General features: G+C 44.6%; 1 protein-coding gene across 4 annotated transcripts in view; it reads left to right on the top strand.

Moving 5' to 3' along the window:
• The first annotated feature begins 1,290 nt into the window (after nt 1-1,290).
• Nucleotides 1,291-26,996, top strand: part of DGCR2 (DiGeorge syndrome critical region gene 2) — a 59,402-nt gene continuing 33,696 nt past the window's right edge. Inside the window, exons 1-2 of one of the 4 annotated variants that reach the window (XM_083417788.1) lie at nt 1,293-1,653; nt 25,789-25,821. In XM_083417788.1, the coding sequence (XP_083273914.1) occupies nt 1,575-1,653; nt 25,789-25,821 (112 nt within the window). In that variant the 5' untranslated portion in view covers nt 1,293-1,574. Of the gene's footprint in view, nt 1,654-25,788; nt 25,822-26,996 lie in introns of all 4 variants that reach the window. The other 3 variants (XM_083417790.1, XM_083417789.1, XM_083417791.1) reach the window with 3 other exon arrangements.

Genomic DNA, 26,996 nt, shown 5'->3' with positions numbered 1-26,996 from the left:
CGAAGTTGATATTGAAGAATCATTGCTTTGTCACAGGTAATCTTTGCTTCTTCCACTACACTGGCATTAGTTTGCCTGTCTTCACAAGTAATGTGTAAAAAGTTTTGGAGACACTGTTGATGGAAACTTACGAGGAGCTGGAGATGGCGTTTATAAGTGGTCCATGTTTCACAAGCATACAGTAAGGTATGTACAATATCTTTGTAAACGAGCATTTTGGTTTCCCTGCCACTGTTCCGGTCCTCAAACACTCTGCAGTTCAATTATTTTTATTAATTTTCCAAATTATTACAAATCCAACCAAATTGTTGTTGTTGTTTAGTCGTTTAGTCATGTCCGACTCTTCGTGACCCCATGGACCAGAGCACGCCAGGCACTCCTGTCTTCCACTGCCTCCCGCAGTTTGGTCAGACTCATGTTGGTAGCTTCGAGAACACTATCCAACCACCTCGTCCTCTGTCGTCCCCTTCTCCTTGTGCCCTCCATCTTTCCCAACATCAGGGTCTTTTCCAGGGAGTCTTCTCTTCTCATGAGGTGGCCAAAGTATTGGAGTCTCAGCTTCAGGATCTGTCCTTCCAGTGAGCACTCAGGGCTGATTTCCTCAAGAATGGAGAAATTTGATCTTCTTGCAGTCCATGGGACTCTCAAGCGTCTCCTCCAGCACCGTAATTCAAAAGCATCAATTCTTCGGAGATCAGCCTTCTTTATGGTCCAGCTCTCACTTCCATACATCACTACTGGGAAAACCATAGCTTTAACTATATGGACCTTTGTCGGCAAGGTGCTGTCTCTGCTTTTAAAGATGCTGTCAAGGTTTGTCATTGTTTTTCTCCCAAGAAGCAGGTGTCTTAATTTCGTGACTGCTGTCACCATCTGCAGTGATCCAACCAAATTACTTTAGTACAATTTCTGTCTTGCCAAGTGATGTGCATTTTTTTTCGCAGATAGCATTGTTGGAATCTTTCGAGGAGTTGGAGAGATGGCGTTTATAAGTGGTCCAAACAGCCGCACCCCAGCATACCTGGAAGGGATCAATCCCCATTGAACTCAACGGTGCACTCCATATGCTTTGCAAACTCAGGGAGGCGCGCTCGCTCGATCGCGCATGCGTGTGGGCGGAGCCTCCTCGCCTCTCCCCCCCCCCCCCCGCTCCGCTCCTAAGGCTCCTTCACAGCGAGAACTACGCGCTCCTCATTACCCCACGCGCCTATGCAGATCGCTCCGCCTCCGAGGCCCCGCCCCCGCCGCCCTATTGGCTGCGAGGCGCGCGGCGGCGAAGGAGGGAGAGGGGGCGGCGCCTCAGGAGGAGCAGGGGAGACGCGGCCGCCATCTTGTGCGTGCAGCGACAGCCAGTCAGCCGAGCCAGGCGGGCTGAACGGCCCCCGCGCCTTGGCGAGCTCTCCGAATTCCTCCCCCTCCCCGCCTCCCGCTTCGCTCCCGGAGCTGTGACGGAGAAGCGGAGGCCGCCTCCGCCTCCGACGTCTTTTTTTGTTTTTATTTTTCCTTTCCCCTCACCGCCCCCTCCCGCGGGGGGGTTTACGTTGCTGCGCTGGGGGAGGATGAACGGAGGATAAATGGTGCCCAAGGCAGACAGCGGCACCTTCCTCCTCCTCTTCCTCCTGGTACTTAGCATCACCGAGCCGTTGCGGCCAGGTACGGGGGCCGGGAAGGGACATGTGGGGAAGCGGGGGGGGGGGCTCGGGGAGGGGGCTTGGAGGGGGGAAGCGCGCGCGCACACGCAAGGGTTAAAGGGGTGGTGGGCCCCATTTGCAGGTGGGGGGGGCTCTAGGATGAGCCCTTAGGGAGAGACTTCAGGCCCCCTTGCGCAGGAGTTTGGATGTTGCTAAGGATCCCCCTGGTGGTTTCTCTACCAGCACCTATGCATTTTATAAATAAGGGGAGGGGTCCCACTTGTAGGTGGGGGGGGGGATCTGAGATGGGACCTTAAGGGGAGATTTCAAGCCCCCTTGCGCTGGAGTTTGGATGTTGCTAACGATCCCCCAGGTGGTTTCCCTATCTGCACCTATGCATTTTATAAATAAGGGGAGGGGTCCCACTTGTAGGTGGGGGGGATCTGGGATGGGACCTTAAGGGGAGATTTCAAGCCCCCTTGCGCTGGAGTTTGGATGTTGCTAACGATCCCCCAGGTGGCTTCCCTATCTGCACCATTGCATTTTATAAATAAGGGGAGGGGTCCCACTTGCAGGTGGGGGGTGCTCTGGGATGACACTTTAGGAAGAGATTTCAAGCCCCCTTGCGCCGGAGTTTGGGGGTTTGCCAAGGAGCCCCCAGGTGGTTTCCCTACCAACACCTGCACATTTTATAAATCTACAAGAGAGGTAGGGATTTAGGATACTGAGATAAGGAGGGTGTCTTGAGGGTTTGGCTTTTTAAATGGGAGATGGAGGTGGGGAGAGATCTCTGCCAAAGGGGGGGGGCTGTGGCCCCACCTTCAGTTGGGAGGTGGTGGCTCTGGCCTGCAACCTCAAGGCCTTCCACCTTCTTGCACTGGAGTTTGGGAGCTCAAAAAGAAGCACCTCTTCCCAGGTGGTTTCCCTATATAGCACCTGTGTGGTTTTATAAGGGGATGTTTAGGGTGTGGGTTGTTTTTGGGGATCTGTCTGTGCAATGGGAGACTGAGTTCTGAGGTCTTGTGTTAGTGGAGAGGGAGATGGGATCCCCCCTCCCTCATTGGAGTGGTGACAGTAGGAAACCCCTGGTGGTTCTCCAAGAATGTATCTGGGGTTATAGAGTATTTCGTAGGCCTTTGCAGTCAATAATTGAGGTCTGAGAGGATAAGGGGCAGTAGGATCTAGAGATGTGTTACTACCTAGAATGAGGTGTGTGCACATTTGTATGTATAAGTCGGTTGTAAGATATGAAATTCAGATCTGGTCAGGAATTGTGATGCACCGAGATCAGGAAGGGGTCCAGAAATGTCAGAGGGAGCTTAATATATGGCACCAAGAAATGATGGGGTTGGGAGAACTTGATGACTCCTGTGGTTTACACTGGCATTGAAATCAAAACAAAAAACAAGCAGGTTGGGAAGAGAGAAATGATGGCACAGGCTAAAGTAAAAAGAGGAAGAGGAAAATAGTCACCTGTATGGAAGGAAATGAAAATTAATGGGGTTTCAGGGACTTGGGAAAGAAACGGCTGAAATGATGTGAGAAAACCTCTGAGCCTATGCATTTGAAGCATATGTGCGAGATGGGGAAAGAAAAAAATGGTTTCCCAGTGGGATGTTGTAGTGCTGATTGATAGGACAAAATAATCCTGTCCTAGTTGCAGTGTCATTTTCTTATTAAGCCCTGCTGAACAGAAGGGCTTGGAAACTTCTATTGGACCTGGCTGATGGGGGTGGCAGTATCTAGGACCCCTTTCAGTTCTTCACCTGTTGTGGGGCTGAGGGAAAAGCAGAATGCTTTCCACAGATTTTCCCTTTCAGTACTTGTTCCCCCCAAGATTTGTCTGCAGTTTGCAATGCAAGCCGAAATCTAGAAGTGTAGTTCTGCAGGTAAGTCAGGAGGAGGATATCGAACTCTGGCCATATTTGGAGTAGACCCATTGAAATTAGCAGGCTGAAGTTCATTAATTTCAATGGGTCTACTCTAAAGAAGAATGTTGGATAATCACCCTTGGGTAGGAAAAAGGCCTGCTTTGTCTACCTGTCACTGTATACAGAAGCTACTTGGCAAAGGAATAATGGTGAGCGCATTGAGAACAGAGGGCTTTGTCTTGTGGTGGAGTTTTAATTGACTGATGGGACCTTTTCCTGTTGTTCTGTTTCATTTTTCTGTAGTGCAATTTGGCATTCTACATAGCTCTCAGAAAATGCGGCTGTTAAGTCCCCCCATCCCTCCCCCGGTCCAAAAAATTTGCACCTAGCTGTGGAGAAATTTATAATGTATGGATGAAATTAATGGTGCGCCTTTGCTTCTTGCTAAGTTACATTTATTTGGAAGGAATCCTTATCAGGAAACAATCTGCAGAGGATATGATTTAGCATTTTCAAAGTAATATGACCAGAGTTACATAAGTGGTCATTGTATGTGTGTGGTTGGGAGGAACTCCAGATTATATGGTCTTTTCAGAACTTGTTTTAAAGTTAATCTTCTTCATGAAATGGTTTTGCCATGTTATATAACCTCATTGCATGCAGAATTTAACTGGGGTTTTCTGCCTTTGCTCTTATAAATAAGAATATTGCTGAGAACCTGAATGATGATCTCATAGAGCCTCGTAGTGGCTTGTTTGCTTAACTGCTGATGCACTCTAGCATGGAGCATAACATTTAAGATTTAATCACAACATTAAAAACCTTTAGAACATGCACCAGTCTTTAGTTGGTTTGCTTTGGAAGAGGCTTGTTGCCGCAGTATTATCAAGTTCTTCACAGTGTGTTCTTTGCCCTCTTTTTGTTTTTAATTAAGTTTAAAATTTGGCTGTAAAATACACTGAGCTGACAAGTGGAGCTTTTGTTGCTTGGAGCAATAGTGTCTTAAAATTGTCTCCTACATCTTTTCCATCCTACAATTTGGGATTATATCTGAATGTGGAAAGTGGATCTTTGAACTAGCAAAACTCCACATATATGAGGGAGAACCATTCTTGCTGCTGAAGAGGCAAGCTGGTTTTTAAATAGGCAGCTGGTTTGCCTCTTCAGCGGTAGGAGAGGTGAAAATTCTAAAGCAACTTTTGCCTGCTCCCAGGGGTTTATCCATGTGCAGCATATATCTTTGTTAGATCATGGCCTGGGTCCTTAATCAGTATGTGTGAGTGATTTTAATGGTGATAAAATCGTTATTTAAATATAACTAGTGAAATGAAATGGAATATGTTGGTCTGAATTAATGAAGTCTGTTGCCTTTTAAGCATGGTAATACCTAAAGGAAGCAGCAGCAAAAGCAAAGACTTCTTTCATGCGTTTTCTGTAATTTATTATTTTCTCTGCTGCTTTGGTGCTTCCTAATAAACAGATTCTGTTATAAGTGGTTCTCTTTTCCCCGACCCCTCCTTTAAAGTACTTGTTATCAGCTTGGGTAGCTGTACAAATTGAGACCTTTTCCTCTGATCTGAGGATCTTGTGCTTTCAAGAGCATGTTCCTGCAAATTGTTCTTGGTGTTTTATTGTAGATACTGCATCAGCTTTATTGTATAGCCATATCACAGAGACCTAGGGCTTTTAAATTTCTGAAGGAATTTCTTTTTACATTGCTTGGTCAGTGGTATCTTAACTTGGTGGCTTCTTGTTTCCTATTAAAAGAAAGAGTGCCACCTTTTTTGTTACTGATGAATGCTCATAGTTTTTTTGGTTTGCCATTTTAAGTGAAGGCTAAGGTCCTCCATATGATGAAGTTGAGAGGTTCGTATGTGTATGGTTCTGTTTAAAGCAGGGAAGGGGAACCTATCGTCCTTAAGATGCTGTCCATTGGCTGTGCTACATAGGGCTGCTGGAGTCCAATGATGAAATCTAGAGGACCATGCATCCCTATCCCTAATTTAAAGCCTTTAGTTCCACAGCATGGCAAAAATACTGCATTTGGCCACTATAAAATGGACTGTGTTGCTCTGCTGTCACACTGACGGCAGGACTCCTGTATTATTGCCACATCACGCTGTTCAAAAACAAATTGTCCAGCCTCTTCAAAACTTGATTGTTACCCAGTTGTTGATTTGCAACTAACTTGTTTATGAATGACTTCAGTGTTCCATTTTGCAGAATCAAGAGAGCCGTCATGCCCTTTCAGGTATCACTGTCGTGTAATAATTGAGCTTTCCCTACTGGGTTACACTGTGGTCCACTTTTTCATACGTTGGTGGCCCTTGCTTAAGTCAGGCTCCAAGCAAATCACACTAGTGCAAGCCTCCCTTTTCATTGTGCTCCAAACCAAGGTTTGCAGTTATTCTAGTTTTTTTGTTTTGCTCTGTGCCACAAGGCGTGCTGGCCTCCCTTGTGTGTGCTTTGCAAGTTTTTGGTTTTCAGCATAGCTGATTCAACCACACTGAGTCAGCCCATTAATTCTTCTAGCCCAGAACCTTGAATTTGCATGCAGAAGGTCCCAAGTTCAAACCACAGTGGCATCGCCAGATAGTGTTGGGAGAGAACCCTGCCTGAAACCCCTGAAGTGCTGCTGCCAGCCAGTGTAGACAATACTGAACTTGACATACCTGTGGTTTGATTCAGTCTAAGGCATATATAGGCCTGAGCTTCAGTACCTTGAAATTAAGTTTTACTCCTCCTTTGCCTGCATACACCCCCAAAACCTGCTATTTCACATCCACCCCTTACTAGCAGTTCCTTTCAAGAGGACATTTTCTCCCCGCATCGAAAAAACCAAATCTTTCCCTGCTTGCCTGCTTAAATTGTCCCTTTTCATTCCATCCAGAATTCTATTCCTGAGCTGAGCCCTGATATGTATTTACAGCCCCAGGTACAGAATGTACCCTCTTCTTTCCCTTCATCAAAAAAATGTCCATTCCCCCCGCTTTTTATTTGCTAAACACAGATGCAGCCAAGTTCCTCTCAAAAACACAGGCTTTTGAGGAAGAGCAGGAGCTGCTTGGTAAGAACTTTGGTTTCCTGTTCTGTTGCTCAGTGGCTGGAAGAAGGAAGTCAGCAGCTACTCTTTGCCTGTGTTTCAGGTCATGGTGTGTGAAGAACCTTGACTTAGCAAACCATACTGTGCATGGCCCACATGCCAGCGTTTCTGCTTTGCTTCTCCCTTGGCTCAAGTGAGTAAAAAACAAACCAAGAAGATGATAGCTTAGCGTTACGGCTTAAGCCCAGGATCGTGACTTTTTTTACCTTGACAAACCAGGATTTGTAAGCCAACAACAAACAATTGTTTAAAGCTGGCTAGCCATCCTGTTTTATGGGCATAACATGAAGTTACAGTGGTGCCTCGCAAGACGAAATTAATTCATTCTGCGAGTTTTTTCGTCTTGTGAATTTTTTCTTCTTGCGAAGCACCACTGTGCATTGACGGTTTCCCATAGGAATGCATTGACGGGTTTTTAAAAAAGGCGTAAGACGTTTTCGTCTTGCGAAGCAAGCCCATAGGGAAATTCGTCTTGCAAAGCAACTCAAAAAACGAAAAACTATTTCGTCTTGCGAGTTTTTCGTCTTGTGAGGCATTCGTCTTGCGAGGTACCACTGTACCTCCTTCCTGGTTTGTTTACCAGCGCATCACAGGTAGGGGCTTCATGCAGGCAGTGTTCGAAATTCACATTATTCTAGGCGTATTTTGAAATGCAGTTTCTGATCTCTGGGCACAGTACTGCGCCTAAGTTTTCAGATTAAAACTGCAGAGTGGAAAGAAAGGAGAATCTTTTTCTGCCCCCCCCCCCCTTCCAGCTACTCTATGAAGACTGGAGAAGGGACCCTCTTCAGAATATTAGGGGGGTGGGCAGGAGAAGGACTAGACTATGTGAAAATATTTTAGCTGCAGTTCATTTCAGCTCTGTATTCTTGTTATTAAAAAGTGTGCCTAGGCATTCTGTTGTTGCTCCCATAACTTAGGTTTAAGGTGCCATTGAGCTGCTAGCTTTCATATCTCAGTTTCTAACACTGTGTGCATGGTATAGTATAGTTTAAGCCAAGATTCTTGACTTTGCATTACAATCATACCTCTTGTTTCTTTTGCTTCAGGTTTAAGTCTTTTCAGGTTGCGTCCCGCGGCGACCCGGAAGTACCGGAAAGGGTTACTTCTGGGTTTTGCCGCTCATGCATGCGCAGACGCGCAAAATGATGTCATGCGCAGAAGCGGCGAATCGTGACCCGCGTGTGCGCAGGCACAGGTTGCGTTCCTTTCAGGTTGCGAACGGGGCTCTGGAACGGACCCCATTTGCAACCAGAGGTACCACTGTACTTACAAATGTGGAATTTACCTATGAGCCAAGGAAGGCAAGCAGATCTGCTGAGGTGTGGAGGTGAGAAGCAATAAGAGATCACTAGAAGGTGATTTAAAAATAGTGAACAGGCAGTGTTAGAAACAGAGATATGATAGCTAGGAGCTAGATGGCACCTTAAACCTAGGCTATGGGTGCAACAATGGAATGTTTAGGCCTCCTTTTTTATAAGAAAACAAAGCTGAAAATGAATGAACCTCAGCTAAAATATTATGTTCATTTTTCACATGGTCTACTCCTTCCCCTGCCCACCCCCCTAATATTCTTAAGAGGGTCTCTTCTCCAGTCTTCAGAGAGCAGCTGGAAGTGGAGATGCAGAAGAAGACCCTTTCCTTCCACTATGCAGTTTTAATCTGAAATCTTAGGCGCAGTACTGAGCCCAGATCTCAGAAACTGCTTGCGCTAATGAAATTCCCTGTTGCAATATGCGCCTGGAACAATGGGAGTTTCGAACACTGTGACCAGGGGCACTTTCTCTCGCATTGTCCTCTTTTGTGCTCATATATTTGATGACAGTAGGGAGGTGAGAAATTGGGAAGTGAATGAGAGAGGGAGACCCGGGTGAGAGCTGGGAGATAAGGCTACCACAATGTTTGCAAGTTAATTGTGGTGAGCTTCTGGGAATAGCAACCCCGTTCCCAATTTTGTGTGCTGCCATTTTATTTCTTTATTGGAGATTATTCTCTCCCCGGTTCAGTTTTGAGCTGTTTTATTGTGTTGGCTTATTTGTACTATTTTCGTATGGATTTATTTTCTGCACCTACTGACATGATTGTTTCTAATTTTTCTTAATATACATTTTAATTGTTACAGTTATTATGGTTCATTTGGTATGTTGTGAGCCACTTTGTGCACCATTGTGGAAAAGTGGCATACTAATAAACAGACAATGATGAGGATAATAGCAGGTGGGTGCCCCATCTCCCACCTTTCTCTGTTCTTTCTTCTTAGCTCATGCGCTGTGTGCAAGTTGAGACTTCACTGCCAGAAACCTAATTTTTAAAATACTGACCTTCTGCCCAGCTAGTTGAGCTTTGCTGAGCTGTTCCCAGCGACTGACCTACAGCTTGGAGCTTGCCAGCCCTAAGGGATAGATCAAGACTGTTTGTCTTGCTCCTAGTACTTCCTTCAGGAAGTGCCTTTGAGATAACATTTGAAACTATATAATTAGAGAAGCAGGAGTACTTCCCTCGCTTGGTGTAATGAGGCCGAAGATGCAGGAAAGTGCTACAAAGGTGCTTAGAAGTGAGCTGTATTCCAAAATATTTGGAAAACCAATTACTGAAGGCCATGTAATTAGAACACTTCCTCCCCTTAAATTCAGATTTCTTTTGGGATTTTTTAGAGAGAACAATTTTTCTAGCATGAAGATTTTTTTTTTTTAATTAAAGGACAATATTAAGGTTTCTGTCTTGCTTTATGTTCCCATTATGGCTACTATGTAGGGCGTAATACTGTTCTCAAATCTTTCTGAATGTAATAATCGCTATGCAGCATGAGGCTTAGGCCTGAACTTGTATCCTGTGACTCTGTTTCTGCCAGTCAAGTAATCCCTTTTAGCTTTTCAGTAAATCTGTGCTAGTCTCGTTCCCATATTACTGTATGCTTATATTTACTCCCCCTGGGATTGGTGCCCTTCTTATTCTCCCCTGTCATGCAAAGGGACCAGATGTACAGCACAGACTCACGTGCGTGGGTCTCCATTTGACTTGATGGCTACGAATGTGGGATCCCCATATTCAGCAGCTACCGTTTAGTTGTAGGAGTTCCTTTTATGCAAATGGAGCTGCGTGCATATCGCTTATGCTTGGAATTGGCAGTGTTGACAGTGCTGCTTGCTTGCTTTGGATATGCAGACTTAACCCAGGTTCCCTTTTCTCCTTATCCCTGTAGGAAGCTGCCTTTTATTGAGGCAAGCCATTGTCTAGCTCAGCATTGCCTACATGGACTGGCACTAGTGGTTCAGAATTTCAGACAGTAGTTCTCTCCCTGCACCCCCCCCAGCTACTAGTCACAATGGCTACCCTCTGTTCTCGAAATTTGCCATGCACATTTTGCACCCGGCTACCAGCCACTTGGGACGTGGGTGGCGCTGTGGGTTAAACCACAGAGCCTAGGGCTTGCTGATCAGAAGGTTGGTGGTTTGAATCCCCGCGACGGGGTGAGCTCCCGTTGCTCGGTCCCTGCTCCTGCCAACCTAGCAGTTCGAAAGCACGTCAAAGTGCAAGTAGATCAATAGGTACCACTCCGGCGGGAAGGTAAACGGTGTTTCCGTGTGCTGCTCTGGTTCGCCAGAAGCGGCTTAGTCATGCTGGCCACATGACCCGCGACTGGACCTAACGGTCAGGGGTACCTTTACCTTTACCAGCCACTAGCGATCAAGTGAAGATGCCCAGGCACCAGGATGGTGCCTGTTGTCTTTATCATCTGGAGGGAACTTGTCTGTTTTCGCACATTTGCAACACATCTTGTGGAATTCTATCCATTATATCTACACAATCGGACCGAATTCCAGGAACCAAAGAATTGTGTTGAAAAATACGACTTTTGAGCGGTCTGGCCCCCAAATGGCAACTAGGCATTCTGTTCTGACTGTAATCCTGGTTTAAAGAGCCATTTGGTGCCCAGCTTGTATATCTAAGTTTCAAACACTGGTTGCCCTCTGCTTCCATGGTCAGAGGCAGTAATGCTTCTGAATACCAGTTGCTGGAAATGGCAGGAGGAGAGAATGCTCTTGTGTTTGCAGGTTTCCCACAGCCATCTGGTTAGTTATTGTGAGAACAGGATGCTGGACTAGATGGGCCATTGGCCTGATCCGGCAGCCTCCTCTCAGGTTCTTGTGAGATGCCAGGGCGTGCACCTGTGACCTTATACACAAAAAGCATGTGCTCCACCACTGAATCTACAGCCCTTCCCCTAAGTCAGGTGATGGATGCTATAAAAACCAATATTACTAGCTGTATGTTTGTCTAGTGTTTGCATGTCTAGGCTTGCATGTACACCTTGCTCCTGCCGTGTGGATTGAGGCCAACCATTGTTCATCATGACATCATTTTATTACATAGTTTTAAACATAAGCACTCAAACATCACTGCTTACGGGTGTGATAGCAGCAGAGAAACTGACCGGTCCTGCCTATGCCAATCGGGTGTAGTGTTAGAAACTCAAATATATAAGCTAGGCCTCAAATGAATCTTGTGTATTTTGCAGCCTTTTAGCCTTGCTGTTTAGAATATGGTTTTATCCGTGTCGATTTGTCTCTGCCAGCCAAAGATAACCCTGTGGTGGGGCACATACTCTGTGTCTGCCGAAAGGTGCAGGGTCAATCCATCACTTCTTTCTGAAGCTTTGGGGAAGCTGTTGACAATCAGTGTGGAGGAGGCAGTATTGAGCAGGAGGTAGAACAGTGGTCTCTCTTTATTTAAGAGAGCTTTGCAGTTTTCCTGTATCTGATCCAGTGATCTCTCTGGTCCATGAAAACATGCCACGGTGTATATTCTAGTCTTTAAATGTGCCACAATAATTTTATTGGTGTACTTTGAGGTTGACCTCCGTTTCTTACGCTAATTGACATTGGCTTTAGCTAGTTTCTATAAGAGAGAAGCCAACTGTTTCCTTGTTGAAGGTTCTAGTTGTAAGAGTAATATGGCTTGAGAACACTAAAAAGTTTGATTGAAAGCCTGAAATGATCACGGCAAGTCCTATTTTATCATAGAATTTCAACATAGGGAGGAATCCTGAGGGTCATCTAATCCTACCCCCTGCAATGCAGTTGGATTGTGTAGAACTTTGATTCAGATTATTGCAGCTCAGGGCAATTGTAATGCTTTAATATTTTTCAGAAACACGTTATTGTTCAGTGAGGATTTAACACAGGCTAGCTTTTTAGAATATTAATCTTATCAACAGTCAGCAAGACCAGCAGACTGTTATGTAGGGTCACTGGGCATTTTTAGCAGGCTCTTAACCAAAGTTTCTTAATAGCTTCTCCCCACAAGATGGAATAATCAAGGTTACCTGGAGGAAATTTAATATTGTTAAAATCTTGTGTCTCGGCTAATCAACATTAACTATGAGGCTTACCACTGCTGGTATAATTAAAAATTGATTTGAATCTTGTTTTCTCATTAACCAGGATATACTTTGATTCCCGTTTAATGGACTTGTACAGTGTAAGATACGCAGGGGCACCTCAAACACTGACTTGTTTTATTGGCCATCTCTTATGTGTGGTTGCAACCAATCTCCTGCAGGTTCTGGGGTGCCCAGAAGGATTGGGAGATGGTCAGGGCTGTCTGTCATTTGTGTCATAAATTTAGATGTTGAAGCATCAATATGATTTTCTACTGCTGCTTTTTATATCCTCTACATTTTTTTAAAGCAGGTGAGACCTGTGGGGTAGAATCTGCGGGGTGCAAGAGGTTAGGGGGGGCATTTGCTTCTGGAGAGCTGGCAGCAAATATGTGGATTCTTGGAGTAGTGGCTTTCCTTCTCATCCTTTTAAATTATCTAAACTTGTCTTCTACCATCCAGTATTGTTTATTTTAAAAGAGCTATTTTAAACTGCTTATTTGAATTTGGCCTGTTTGAATAAAGTGCCTGCCCAAAATTGGCTACTTTCACTTATTTGAAGAATGTTTATAGTCATAGAATTGTAGAGCTGGAAGTAGTTCAATCCCCTGCAACGCAGGAATCTTTCGCCCAATGTGGGGCTCGACCCCACCATGAACCTGAGCTTCTCATACTCTACCAACAGATTAGCTGTTGTGTGTAGGGAAAGGAAAGTCAGTAGAAGCCAAATTGGGCTAGCTTTGCCTAGCTATGGAAGGGAATGCTCCCTTGGAGAATACCATATTTTTCGCTCTATAAAATGCACCAGACCACAAGAGGAGGAAAGTTTTTGGAGGAGGAAAACAAGAAAAAAAAAATTCTGAATCTCAGAAGCCAGAACAGCAAGAGGGATCGCTGCGCAGTGAAAGCAGCAATCCCTCTTGCTGTTCTGGCTTCTGGGATAGCTGCGCAGCCTGCATTCGCTCCATAAGACACACACACATTTCCCCTTACTTTTTAGGAGGGAAAAGGTGAGTCTTATAGAGCAAAAAATACAGTAACATCTTACTTTCCCATTTTGTGGGACTTTGGAAAATGCCAAATTTAGCTTTGAAGCGGTGGGATTCTAAACTGGAAGAAGAGGATCTTCTATCACCTGAAGATGTGACTTTATTCCCTGTGGGGATGTTCCCGCCAACTGCTAGGTAAAGCAACTCAATTTGGCTTCTGTTGACTTTTTGCCTAGCTTACCACCTGAAATTAAATCCCCCCTCTTCCTAATATAAAGGACTCCCTCAGATCTATTGATTTCTGTTTCCCACCTACCAAGGAACCAGTCTGTTTTGCCTGGGGCTGGAGACAGTCTTGGGTAACAGCCAGGTCTTGGTTTTTTTCTGAGATTAGGAATCAGCCATTGCTAAGCTCCTTGTTCCCAGCAGGCCTTTACTGCAACTTGATACTAGCATCTAAAAGAGTCTTTTTTTGAATTGCTTCTTCCTCTCCTATTCCATCTTCTTTCCCCACTCTATCTTGGGCCTGTGGACCACATGACCATGGCTTCAACATCAGCAAAATCCCCCCCCCCCCCCGGTGCTCTGTTTATCATGAATGGTTGCAATATCAATCAAATTGGGCGGTTTCAAAATAGTAACTATCTGAATTCCAGGTGACTTCCCTTAGGAATCATATGCACTAATTATCTGACTCCATACAGACATTATTCTAAACTGGTTTGGAGGTTTGGGCTCACATGCTCCTTCCTCCTGGTTCTGGTTAGCAGCAAACCATAGTTTGGTGATGTGTAAACTTTGACTTGCTCAAGCCATTGTTTGCCCAGAAACAAAGATCCCAAGTCTCTGTTTCCAGGGAAGTTGTAGTTCACTGTATTTGGATGCATGAACAAAACATGGTGTGCTGTACACTAACCAGAAACCGAAGCTGCTAATTTCACCTGCTTCAGCGCAGATGAAGGTGGACAACGATGAGGAACGTGATAATAAGATTTGCTGTTGTTCATTACTGATTATGAATGCAGCCCCGCCTCTTTCTAAAGTGGGCTAGATTGTATAGTTAGTTAAAGTACACATAATTATTCTACATGCCAAATGAGATTTAGTGCACTGGAAAAGTTCCTGATTCAATTCTTTATTTTCTGGAGAAGCCACATAGCTGTCTACTAAAAGTAGCTCATCGAACAGGGACATGAAGAATTTTGTGTCAGCTAATTACAGAATCTTTTTAGGTTCCAGTAGCTGGTGCTGAATCCTGAATTGAAAGGAAAAGAACATTTAATACTATTTTTGGCAACATTTTTTTTTTTGCTTCTGTTGCACTTTTTTTTTGTACATTAGAATCTTATTAAACTTTATCCCATTGCCTGATACGATGCGACAGCATAGCAGAAGTACCCAACCAGTTTCTACACGTGGCAAAAGATGTGAATTTGTGAATCCAGAATAAAGCAAATTCAAGCTTCAAGGAAAATATTTCAGCTCTTTCTCTAAGTGACATGTTGCTTTCTTCATATTTATTTACCTACTTGATTTATATAGCAGAAGTACTCTAGGAAGGCAGGGTGGTGTAGTGGTTAGAGTGTCGGACTAGGACCTGGGAGATCAGCATTCAAATCCGTCCTTAGTCATGAAGCTCACTGTCTGATCTTGGGCCAGTTGCAGCCTCTTAACCTACCTCACAGGGTCGTTGTAGGGATTAGCTGAACCATGTATTCCTTGGAGCAAACGATGGGAAATAAATGCAAAAGATAAGCGCTTCTTCTAACCTGCTTAAGAATGCTGGAGGGGTTAGCCAGATGGAGATGTCTGTTGCCAGCTGGGCATCCAGAGATCTCCACATGGCAGTGTTCAAAATTAGCCAGGTGCCAGACATGTTTTGAAACTGGCATGGGTCCAATGGCAACCATGTGGAGATCTCTGGATGCTAGGCTGACGACTCAGGAAGACGGAAGGTCACTTAAAATCTTTTAAATTGTATTTTAATCAACTTGTTTTTATTATTGGTTGTTAGCCGCCCTGAGCCCGGTCTTGGCTAGGGAGGGCGGGGTATAAATAAAAATTATTATTATTATTATTATTATTATTATTATTATTATTATTATTAGAGAAGGATCTGAAACATTTCCCTTGAAGCTTGAATTTGTTTTATTCTGGCTTGCATTATTTGATGTTTTAATGTAAACTGCTTTGAGACTTGTTCTTTAAAATATGGTTGCAATTGGACACATGCCAGAGGCAAAACGTGCTTGGGGAATTTCGAATATGGCTCTCCCCGTGTATTTGCAAGGGGGTAGTGTTCCTGTTGCAGTCCAGCTTGGATCAGGCCGTGGCCACGCAGCTGAAGACAAGTGAGCTAGACTGGCAAGTGGTCCGATTCAGTATAAACCTGCTTCCTAAGAAACGTCTAAGCAAATGCCAGTGAAGGATTGCAGCGAGCCTCAGCCGCATTGTGAGAGGTTCTGTGCAAATGTAATTAAATGATTCGTCATAGATGTCAAAGAGCTGCTCCCTGTGAAGTGGCCCTGAGTGTATTGGCTGTTGTGTTCCAAGTGCGAAATGGGCCCTGGCTGAGCAGACTTGGATGGCTGCCTGGGGCAGCTTTGTCCTGACCACCCACACTGCGAATCTTGATTGGCCCAGGAGGCACGTCTTAACTTGGCATCATTTCCTCTCATTCTCTCAAGTAGTGATAGAAGAAGGCACACACCATCCTTTTTGCGTATTTTAGTCTATAACAGAGCTGGTCTCGCTCCTGGTGCCAAGCACATTTGGCTACGAAGTGATATAATCCGTTAGAGCAGAGGTGGGAGACTTTTTCAGCTGCGTTCCCATTTGGGCAACCTTGGGGCCACATGCCAGTGTTGGGCATGGCTAGAGGGGGAAATGGGTGGAGCAAAGAATGTACCATTGATCTCTGCACGGTAGATGGTTTCTGCATAATCATCCACCACTCCACCCTCCATATAGGCAAGCAAAGAGGCACGATCAACGAGGTATTCCAGCCTGGCAAAAACATTCAGTGGCAAAGCAGGGCAGCGAGGGATGTGGCCTGAGGAGTGTTCTGAGGGCCACATAGGTCTGGAGGGCCACATTTAGACTTTGGACTTGGGGTTCCCCACCCCTGAGCTGAAACCGAAGATGATGAATGCCGGACCTAAGCTTCCTCTGTGCTTGAAGAGTAGCAGCGTGCCTGGGTAGGGGAGCATGTGAATATTTTGCAGCTTTTTTAGTATTGGAATCTGGGTTTCTCCAATCTTGGATAGCCTGCAAGAGCAAGAAAACTTGGCTGAGATCATGCATGTTATTTTTGTCGCCCCCCCCCCCCCATTCCCCCAGCGCTGAGTCTGCAAGTGAAGCTGAAGCTCCTTGATTTCTGCTGAGCATCTACAGTTTTTAAGGGTCAGCAACTCCATTTATTTAATTAATGAAAAAAGGCTATAAAATGTACGCGGTTTGATTCACGTTACGGCAAATGTGCATAATCTAGCTGAGGTGCTCTCAACCTGGTTCTCTCCTGGTGCTTTGGACTGTAATTTCCATCACCTGCCTGCCTGCCTAGCTGTGCTGACTGAGACTGATGGGAACTGAAGTCCAAAACATCTGGAGGGCACCAAGTTGGGGATGGCTGAGCTAGTCTATTTTTAATAGTAGGAGACTTTCAGTGGTGAAATGTTATTTTGGCAAAGTTTGTATCAGTGTATGCAAATTAATTCTTATCGTATCTGCAAAGGATAGTTCATTAGGCTCGGTGGTTGGGTCTACAAATGGTCCTATGCTAGTGTTTACTACTTTCATTGATAAAGCAGTGTAGGAGAGCATTGCATCCACAACTGTTTTAAAATACAGTGGTGCCCCGCAAGACGAATGCCTCGCAAGACGGAAAACCCGCTAGACGAAAGGGTTTTCCGTTTTTCAATGCGCTTCGCAGGACGAATTTCTCTATGGGCTTGCTTCGCAAGACAAAAATGTCTTGTGATTCTTGCGATTTTTTCCCCGCTCCCCACCCCTTTTTCTAAGGCACTAAGCTGCTAATAGCCTTTTAGCAGCTAATCCGCTAATCCCTTAAGACTTTAATAACCGCTAATAGCGCTAATCCGCTAATAGGGTTGCTTCGCAAGACGAAAAAACCACTAGACGAAGAGACTCGCGGAACGGATTCTTTTCGTCTTGCTGTACCAATATGAATATATATTAAATAAGAAACTAGACCTGCAAGCCGCTAAACATACCAAATATCCTAGGCTCATTCAAAGCAACGATGTGATCCAATGGGTAACATGCCTTCTATACTTCAGGCTATTATGCTCTTTAATATCACAGAGTCCAGATATATTCATATATATCTAAATGTAAGGCTGTCATCATGCAGTCCCTGTTGGAGGATTTATAGCGCTGCATCACAATACTGGATCTGCATGATGTTAGGATGAGGAAGGGGAGCAAAACAGAAGGCAGTTTACACAGTGGTGTATAGGGGGAGGGATGGCAGAGGGTTGGTCATCTGAGCAATAAGAGGCACAGTGCCTGCTTAGCGTTAGTATACCTGTGTATGTGTTTCATTTTCTTATGAGCAATGCGTCTGCATTAGTGACAGGGCAGGGTGGTCCGTTCAGCTGATTTTGGACTTACAGTTCAGAAATGGGTGGAAGTTAATACTACAGAATATCTAATTTGTCTGGTGTGACCACTTCCATACAATGTATTATGCTGAGGCAGGGCATATGTACCACTGGAGCCTCCATGAGTCTGAATTTGTACTGCACATATGTACGTATTCTGAACCATCAGCACAATCATATTATTAGAATATGTTTAATAATAGGGCTGCTTCTCAGAGAAATCCCACTCTATTTAATTTAGTTGATTGATCCATTTTACATAGGTGTAAAACCAATAGCTTTGAAGCCAAACTAATTCTGAGTCCTTCATAGGTAGTGTTAGTAGTTTGCGCTCGTTTGACTTTTTCTTGTGCTAGCACTTTGCTTACGACATTTCCCTTGTTTACTTGCCATCATGAGGTAATAGTTCTTCTGCAGTGCAAAGTAAGTAGTTCATTTACTGAACTGCTCCAATATTTTGGAAGGAAGAGAAGTATTTGAGCCAGATTTCTGCATTGTGTAATCTGCAGCTCTCTTTAGGCATTTGGGTTTTCTTGCTTTCCTTCATATTTTGGAAGAACATGAGGTGCTTGGAAAATATACCCCTCTTTTCAGCATTTGAAGAAAGGTCTCTTTGTTTCTGAATGCACCACATCTTCAGCAGAGGGGGAGGCCCGAGGAATTTAGAACCAGGGATTCGGTTCACCCACTTTAAAAAATGTCCTTGCCAATCCTGATGTTCAGCCAAAATGACACATTTCTTTAGCTTATTGTGTTGATCTTACTGGCACAGCATCTGGCCTCTTCTGAACAAAGGGCAAAATTGCAAATGCTCAGTTTGGGAACGAGAGACTTGCAAGGATAAAGGTGAAGCTGGGGCAGACCCAAGTTCATTTGCAGCTCTTCCAATTGCTCGGGGCTGTGCTCCTCAAACTGCCCTCACAATATAAGCCCCATTCAGGATTTCTTCTTCCAGCTGATATGGGTGCGTCAGTTGTTTAAAATCTAAAAAGAGGCTGCTGGATCAAGCCAGTGGCCCATCTAGTCTAGCATCCTGTTGTCACCATGGCCAGCCAGGTGTCTATGGGAAGCCTGAAAGCAGGACCTAAGTGCAACAGCAAGTCTCCCCCCTTGCAGATACCAGCATCTGGTATCCAAAAGCTTACCTCTGACAGTGGAGGTAGAATTATCCTCCACGAACTTGTCAAACCATAAGCTGTGTGAAGAAGTATTCCTTTTGCCTCTCCTAAATCTTCCAACATGCAGCTTCATGGAGTGTTTCAGTGTTATGTGAAAAAGTGCATTTCCCCCACTTTCTCCATACAACACATGATTTTATATGCTTCCGTCATGCTGCTTTTCACTTGCCTTTCCTCTAAACGGCACTATTTTTGGGGATGGTGCGGGGCTAGACCGGCAGGATATTTCTGATTCCTTCCTACTCAACCATAGCGGTCAATATTGACCTTCTTCCCTCAGTGGTTGGGCTGTTAAGGGAGTGAATAAAATTCTTATGGGTGGAAAGGGCACCCGTGAAAAATGAGGGGTGAAAAATAAGTTTGTGAGCTACAGTGAAAAATATATAATGAGGGGCTGTGGGCCTCAGAAATAAAGGGCGTGTACAGATGCGGGTGACGCTGTGGGTTAAACCACAGAGCCTAGGACTTGCCGATCAGAAGGTCGGTGGTTCGAATCCCCGTGACGGGGTGAGCTCCCGTTGCTTGGTCCCTGCTCCTGCCAACCTAGCACCTCAAAGTGCAAGTAGATAAATAGGGACCGCTCTGGCGGGAAGGTAAACGGCGTTTCCGTGCGCTGCACTGGTTCGCCAGAAGCGGCTTAGTCATGCTGGCCACATGACCTGGAGGCTGTACGCCGGCTCCCTCGGCCAATAAAGCGAGATGAGCGCCGCAACCCCAGAGTTGGCCACGACTGGACCTAATGGTGAGGGGTCCCTTTACCTTTACTTACAGAGTACACATCTCTTGCCAATGAGAAACCTCCATGTTTAATAAGATGCTTCCACAATACAAAAGTATTCCCTCCCTGTATCTTAATGATTCTTAGTAATGGTGATTGATTATCTTTCTTGACTTTATTTTCCTTTTCTAAAAAATTGTGTTGGGGTCAATGATAACTTTATAAGCTCATCAAGGGGTCGGTGAACTCAAAAGGTTTGGAAAACTGCTAAATATTGAAGATCCAGAGATAATTGTGCTGAAGGGCACTATTAGAAGTGACCTTAGCCGACAATGTCTGACCACCGATGTTGCCTCCACATGATTCGATCACCATTCGTGCCACATTGCAGTCATTCAGCAAGGCCCCTGATCCTCACGAGAGGCTTACTATGGGGATGCTGGAGGAGGAAAATTTTGCTTATATCATCCCGCTTTCAGCTCATTTTTCTCTGGCTCTAACCCTGTGGATGATTAGAAACATTTTTTTCCTAAGGTGGCAGCATCACTGTTTATTTTAAAGCAACTAATATGGTGAAATTGTGTAAGGAAACTTGCAGAAGCAAAGCACGATCTTGCATAATTGTCTGGTTCCAAAGTATTCCGACCAGTCACAAGAGGGTGCCGTACCTGCAACACTGTCTGTGTTGTTCCTTGTTCTGTATGAACATAAAACATAACTTTCTCCATAAACATAAATTATGGGTGTTGGAGCCTAGCCAACCATTCTGTAGTTGACCTGTATTAGAACTCTTATTTATGCAATGTCTTGTACGGTGCACAGCTGCAGAGGTTGAATGCTGCTCTGAGGACACGATTTGGCAAGATCGACTCAGTACAACAGTCCCCTTCACCCAATCTGAGCATCATCTCCCCCCACCCCCGTCCCAGTACAGCCGATCAAAGAGTCTTGCTATCCAGTGTCTGGGACTCCTACAAATGTTCTCTGTGTTCTCCTCTTAAATTTCTTTGAAGATACTACTTTATACTGTCAGAAGGATTAGCAGCATAGCCTTAATTTTTCAAATAATATGTTTTGAGTTTCATCATGCACACTTAAGAGCAGATGAAAAGGGTGCAATAAGACATAGATTGTCTGCCTTTAATTTAAACTGCTTGAAGCGCAACCTGCCGCGATGTAGAGACTTGGATCTGTTTTTTCGTTGCCACTTGTTAGCATGTAAGCATATTTAAGGTGTGTGCATATTGTGGACTCCAAATGTTCCAAGTGTTTCTCAGCAATCCTTGCAACAGCTATTTAAGATAGAACAATATTATCCCTGTGATGCAGATGCGAGGGCTAAAAAAAAAAAGTAGCTTACATTTAGTGAGTTTATTGGTTGGGGGAAAGCTGCACTGGAGAGCAATGGCTATTGGCCATGTTGGGACATAAAAGGCATATACTTCTGAATTCCAGTTGGGAAAAGCGGTTTCCTCCATATGTTGCTGAGGTTTTCTTGATGTTATCCTGGGAAGCAGGATGCTCTCACCCACTGTGTTACACCACCACCTGACCTGGAACCAACCAGGTGTTTGCTTGTTTATTTGAGATCATGGCCCATCCAATATTCTTTTCAAAGGCATGTTGGGCAAAAGGGTACATACAGATACAGTGGTGCCCCGCAAGACGAATGCCTCGCAAGACGGAAAACCCGCTAGACGAAAGGGTTTTCCGTTTTGGAAGTGCTTCGCAGGACGAATTTGCTATGGGCTTGCTTCACAAGACGGAAATGTCTTGCGATTCCTGGGGTTTTCCCCCCGCTCCCCACCCCCTTTTTCTAAGGCACTAAGCTGCTAATAGCCTTTTAGCAGCGAATCCGCTAATCCCTTAAGACTTTAATAGCCGATCACTGCCTTGCCGTGGCGAAGGGGCTTGAAGAACTCAGAGAAGCTATGAACTATGCCGAGCAGGGCACCCAAGATGAACAGGTCATAGTGGAGAGTTTTGACCAAACGTGATCCACCTGGAGTAGGAATCGGCAAGCCACTCCAGTATCCCTGCCAAGAAAACTCCATGGACAAAGACAACAGGTATATCAAAGTTATGACGCTGGAAGATGAGCCCCTCAGGTCGGAAGGCGTCCAACATGCTACTGGGGAAGAGCGGAGGACAAGTACAAGTAGATCCAGAGCTGATGAAGCGGCTGGGCCAAAGCCGAAAGGACGCTCAGTTGCGGATATGCATGGAAGCGAAAGGAAAGTCCAATGCTGTAAAGAAAAATATTGCATAGGAACCTGGAATGTAAGAACCATGAACCTGGGTAAGTTGGATGTGGTCAAAAATGAGATGGCAAGAATAAACATTGACATCTTGGGCATCAGTGAACTAAAATGGACGGGAATGGGCGAATTCAGTTCGGATGACTATCATATCTACTACTGTGGGCAAGAAACCCGTAAAAGAAATGGAGTGGCCCTCATAGTCAACAAAAGAGTGGCAAAAGCTGTACTGGGATGCAATCTCAAAAATGATAGAATGATCTCGATACGAATCCAAGGCAGACCTTTTAACATCACAGTAATCCAAGTTTATGCACCAACTACTGGTGCTGAAGAAACTGAAATTGACCAATTCTATGAAGACTTACAACAGCTTATAGAAGTGACACCAAAGAAGGATGTTCTTCTCATTATAGGGGATTGGAATGCTAAAGTAGGGAATCAAGAGATAAAAGGAACAACTGGCAAATTTGGTCTTGGAATTCAAAACGAAGCAGGGCAAAGGCTAATAGAGTTCTGTCAAGAGAACAAGCTGGTCATCACAAACACTCTTTTCCAACAACACAAGAGACGACTCTACACATGGACATCACCAGATGGGCAGCATCGAAATCAGATTGATTATATTCTCTGCAGCCAAAGATGGAGAAGCTCTATACAGTCAGCAAAAACAAGACCTGGAGCTGACTGTGGCTCAGATCATCAGCTTCTTATAGCAAAATTCAAGCTTAAACTGAAGAAAGTAGGAAAAACCACTGGGCTGGTAAGATACAATCTAAACCAAATCCCTTATGAATACACAGTGGAAGTGAGGAACAGGTTTAAGGATTTAGAATTGCTGGACAGAGTGCCTGAAGAACTATGGATGGAGGCTCGAAACATTATACAGGAGGCAGCAACAAAAACCATCCCAGTGAAAAGGAAATGCAAGAAAGCAAAGTGGCTGTCCAATGAGGCCTTACAAATAGCGGAGGAGAGAAGGCAAGCAAAATGCGAGGGAGATAGAGAAAGATACAGGAAATTGAATGCAGAATTCCAAAAAATAGCAAGGAGAGACAAGAAGGCCTTCTTAAATGAGCAATGCAAAGAAATAGAGGAAAACAACAGAATGGGAAGAACCAGAGATCTGTTCAAGAAAATTGGAGATATGAAAGGAACATTTCGTTCAAAGATTACCATAATAAAGGACAAAAGTGGTAAGGACCTAACAGAAGCAGAAGACATCAAGAAGAGGTGGCAAGAATACACAGAGGAATTATACCAGAAAGATATGGATGTCTCGTACACCCCAGGTAGTGTGGTTGCTGACCTTGAGCCAGACATCCTGGAGAGTGAGGTCAAATGGGCCTTAGAAAGCATTGCAAATAACAAGGCCAGTGGAAGTGATGGTATTCCAGCTGAACTATTTAAAATTTTAAAAGATGATGCTGTTAAGGTGCTACACTCAATATGCCAGCAAGTTTGGAAAACTCAGCAGTGGCCAGAAGATTGGAGAAGGTCAGTCTACATCCCAATCCCAAAGAAGGGCAGTGCTAAAGAATGCTCCAACTACCGCACAATTGCACTCATTTCACACGCTAGCAAGGTTATGCTTAAAATTCTTCAAGGAAGGCTCAAGCAGTATGTGGACCGAGAACTCCCAGAAGTGCAAGCTGGATTTAGAAGAGGCAGGGGAACCAGAGACCAAATTGCAAACATGCGCTGGATTATGGAGAAAGCTAGAGAGTTCCAGAAAGACATCTACTTCTGCTTCATTGACTATGCAAAAGCCTTTGACTGTGTCGATCACAGCAAACTATGGCAAGTTCTTAAAGAAATGGGAGTGCCTGATCACCTCATCTGTCTCCTGAGAAATCTCTATGTGGGACAAGAAGCTACAGTTAGAACTGGATATGGAACAACTGATTGGTTCAAAATTGGGAAAGGAGTACGACAAGGCTGTATTTTGTCTCCCTGCTTATTTAACTTATATGCAGAATTCATCATGCGAAAGGCTGGGCTGGATGAATCCCTAGCCGGAATTAAGATTGCTGGAAGAAATATCAACAACCTCAGATATGCAGATGACACAACCTTGATGGCAGAAAGTGAGGAGGAATTAAAAAACCTTTTATTGAGGGTGAAAGAGGAGAGCACAAAATATGGTCTGAAGCTCAACATCAAAAAAACGAAGATCATGGCCACTGGTCCCATCACCTCCTGGCAAATAGAAGGGGAGGAAATGGAAGCAGTGAGAGATTTTACTTTCTTGGGTGCCATGATCACTGCAGATGGTGACAGCAGCCACGAAATTAAGAGACGCCTGCTTCTAGGGAGGAAAGCAATGGCAAACCTAGATAGCATTCTAAAAAGTAGAGACATCACCTTGCCAACAAAGGTCCGTATAGTAAAAGCTATGGTTTTCCCAGTAGTGATGTATGGAAGTGAGAGCTGGACCATAAAGAAGGCTGATCGCCGAAGAATTGACGCTTTTGAATTATGGTGCTGGAGGAGACTCTTGAGAGTCCCATGGACTGCAAGAAGATCAAACGCATCCATTCTTAAGGAAATCAGCCCTGAGTGCTCACTGGAAGGACAGATCGTGAAGCTGAGGCTCCAATACTTTGGCCACCTCATGAGAAGAGAAGACTCACTGGAAAAGACCCTGATGTTGGGAAAGATGGAGGGCACAAGGAGAAGGGGACGACAGAGGACGAGATGGTTAGACAGTGTTCTCGAAGCTACAAACATGAATCTGACCAAACTGCGGGTGGCAGTGGAAGACAGAAGTGCCTGGCGTGCTCTGGTCCATGGGGTCACGAAGAGTCGGACACGACTGAACGACTAAACAACAACAAACCGCTAATAGTGCTAATCCGCTAATGGGCTTGCTTCGCAAGACGAAAAAACCGCTACACGAAGAGACTCACGGAACGGATTATTTTCGTCTTGCGAGGCACCACTGTATATACCCAATGGTGCCCAACATGTAGCACTGATCAGTGTTCACAATTCACCAGGTATGTTTGGCTACTGGCACAGGTCCAGTTGCGACCATGCGGAGATTGCTGGGCACCAGGTTGGCAGCCACAGCTTAAAAACCTCTGCCTTAGTCCGTAATTAATACCATTTCCATTTCCACTGTGTGTGTTTCTCCTTCTTGCATTCTGGGACAAGTGAATTGTTGTAAGAGCAAGCTACGTCAAACAATGTAGTTGAGATCGCAGTCATAGAATCGTGGAATTGTAGCATTGGACCCCAAGGGTCATTAGTCCAACCCCCTGGAGAACAGACATTCCGTGGTGGTGACCATGACTTAGGTTTAAGGTGGTATCTGGCGCCTATATATCTGAGTTTCTAACACCGGCACTGATGTGGGACTTGAAATGTTGCTAAAACAACAGCTCAGTTTGCACATCACTGTAAACCATGGTTAATGGCTTAGTGCAAACATGCTGCTCTCCCCCACTTTGCTGCTGCTCACTAGCATGTGGGGGGAAACAAATCACAATCCCTGACTGAGCATTTTGTCTGACTTGGGATCATGGGTTCTGTGGTTTCAAACAAACCATGATCTATAGCCAAGGTTTGCTCTTGGCTTACTGATCATGGTTTGTCTGGGCAAAGCATAAACTGATGAGACATAACAATAAGCCAGGAATTGTGGATCTCTTCCCAGTTGTGGGAAGGAGCAAAGTGAGCAAAATTGGTCTGCTGATGGTAAACTATTAAAGGTGGCTTACAGCAATGTGTGAATGAGGCTAGTAATGTACTAATGCAGGTAATTGTCAGAGTGCATTGTTGAGTTGTGCGGTGGTGGTTAGTTGAATATGCCCACTCCCTCTTTCCAACATGACCTTTCCTTTGGAAGGTCTGCATTGTGCTCATGAAAGACATTTGACTCTATGCTTTAGCAGGCATGTGTACCTTGTTGAAGTAGATTAGCTTCATGCCTCCATCCATATTTAATTTTTTTTAAGGGGCAGTTGACCTCTCTGATATTGGTACATTTAAGTCTCCTATTCTTTTGTAAGTTTTCTTTTACATTTCAACCTGCAGGTGCAAGACTAGCTCTGGCAAGACTTCTTTCAGGTGAGTGTTTGATGTGGACGGATTGTTGACAGGGTCAGATAACCTAACCAAATGGTGTTTACAGCTTTTGAATTTAATAATTTTGTGCCATGCTTTTCTTTTTGATGCCCAGTGTGTTCTGCATATTACATTCTAGCAGTAGGACACAGGATCCACTAATAAACTAAACTGGTACAATAGATTCAGGACAAAGTATTTTATGCAGTATGTAATTAGCTTATGGAACAGCAAAGTAGAATAGATAGCTCTAAAAGACAAACAGGCAGATACCTGGAAGGTGGGTCCGATAGCTAGTTGGTGGGGAGGCTGTCGCATTCAAGCCCTGCTGGTGGGCTTTTCAGATACATCTGATTGGCTACTGTGGCCAGCAGGATGGTAGACTAGGAGGAGAAGTTTGGTCTACATTTGCTTGCTTCCCTCTCTATTCCTCTCTTGCTGTTGTATTGTGTCTATTACAATGCAAGCCTGTGGGCAGGGGCTGTTTTGTGTTGTAGTTCCTTCCACACGGCTTAATTTTTTTAGGTGCCTTTGTAAATGATGATCAAGCAGGACTCCTATGTTATTGAGGCGGTTGATTCAAAGCAGGTGTGACCCTGTAGATGTTGCTGAATTACAACTCCCATAAGCCTCAGCAAGCATAGCCAGTGGCCAGGGATGATGGGAGTTGTAGTTCAGCAGCATCTGCAGGCCCAAAGGTCTCCCCACACCTGCTTCAAAAGATTCTCCAAACTTCAGGCGTGACACTTGTGGTGCAGGGATGAGTGGACTTTGTGGAAAGGGCTCCCCTGATCATTCTGCTGAGTGCACGGAAGGCATCTCATAGGTATTTGCACCCCAGCCATTTTATTTCCATGCGCCATATATTTTTCTCAAAGGAAATCTTGAAAGCCTTGATGCATTTCATTAAATTTGGTGCAGAAAACTCTTTGAGGAACTTCTCTTATGCCATTTTGATTAGTTTTTTTTTTTTTAAGTTGAAAGAACTCGAATCTGCCTCAGACTCTTTAAGCAAGCCCTTGAATCTCACAATGTAGGCTTGACATTTTGCTTGACACAGCTTGCTATACTGTCAAGATGACTTTCATAAAAAAAAAACCAAACCTGTTGACACGTGAGGGCTGCTGAAATGCCTCTGCTGTGAATCCATACGCCTTGGGCTCATCCCATCAGTTGCC

This window comes from Podarcis tiliguerta (assembly GCF_965153285.1).
Source record: "Podarcis tiliguerta genome assembly, chromosome: 16".
Lineage (NCBI taxonomy): Eukaryota > Metazoa > Chordata > Lepidosauria > Squamata > Lacertidae > Podarcis > Podarcis tiliguerta.
The sequence above is the reverse complement of the archived record's forward strand: the minus strand, read 5'-3'. Positions and strand labels throughout refer to the sequence as shown.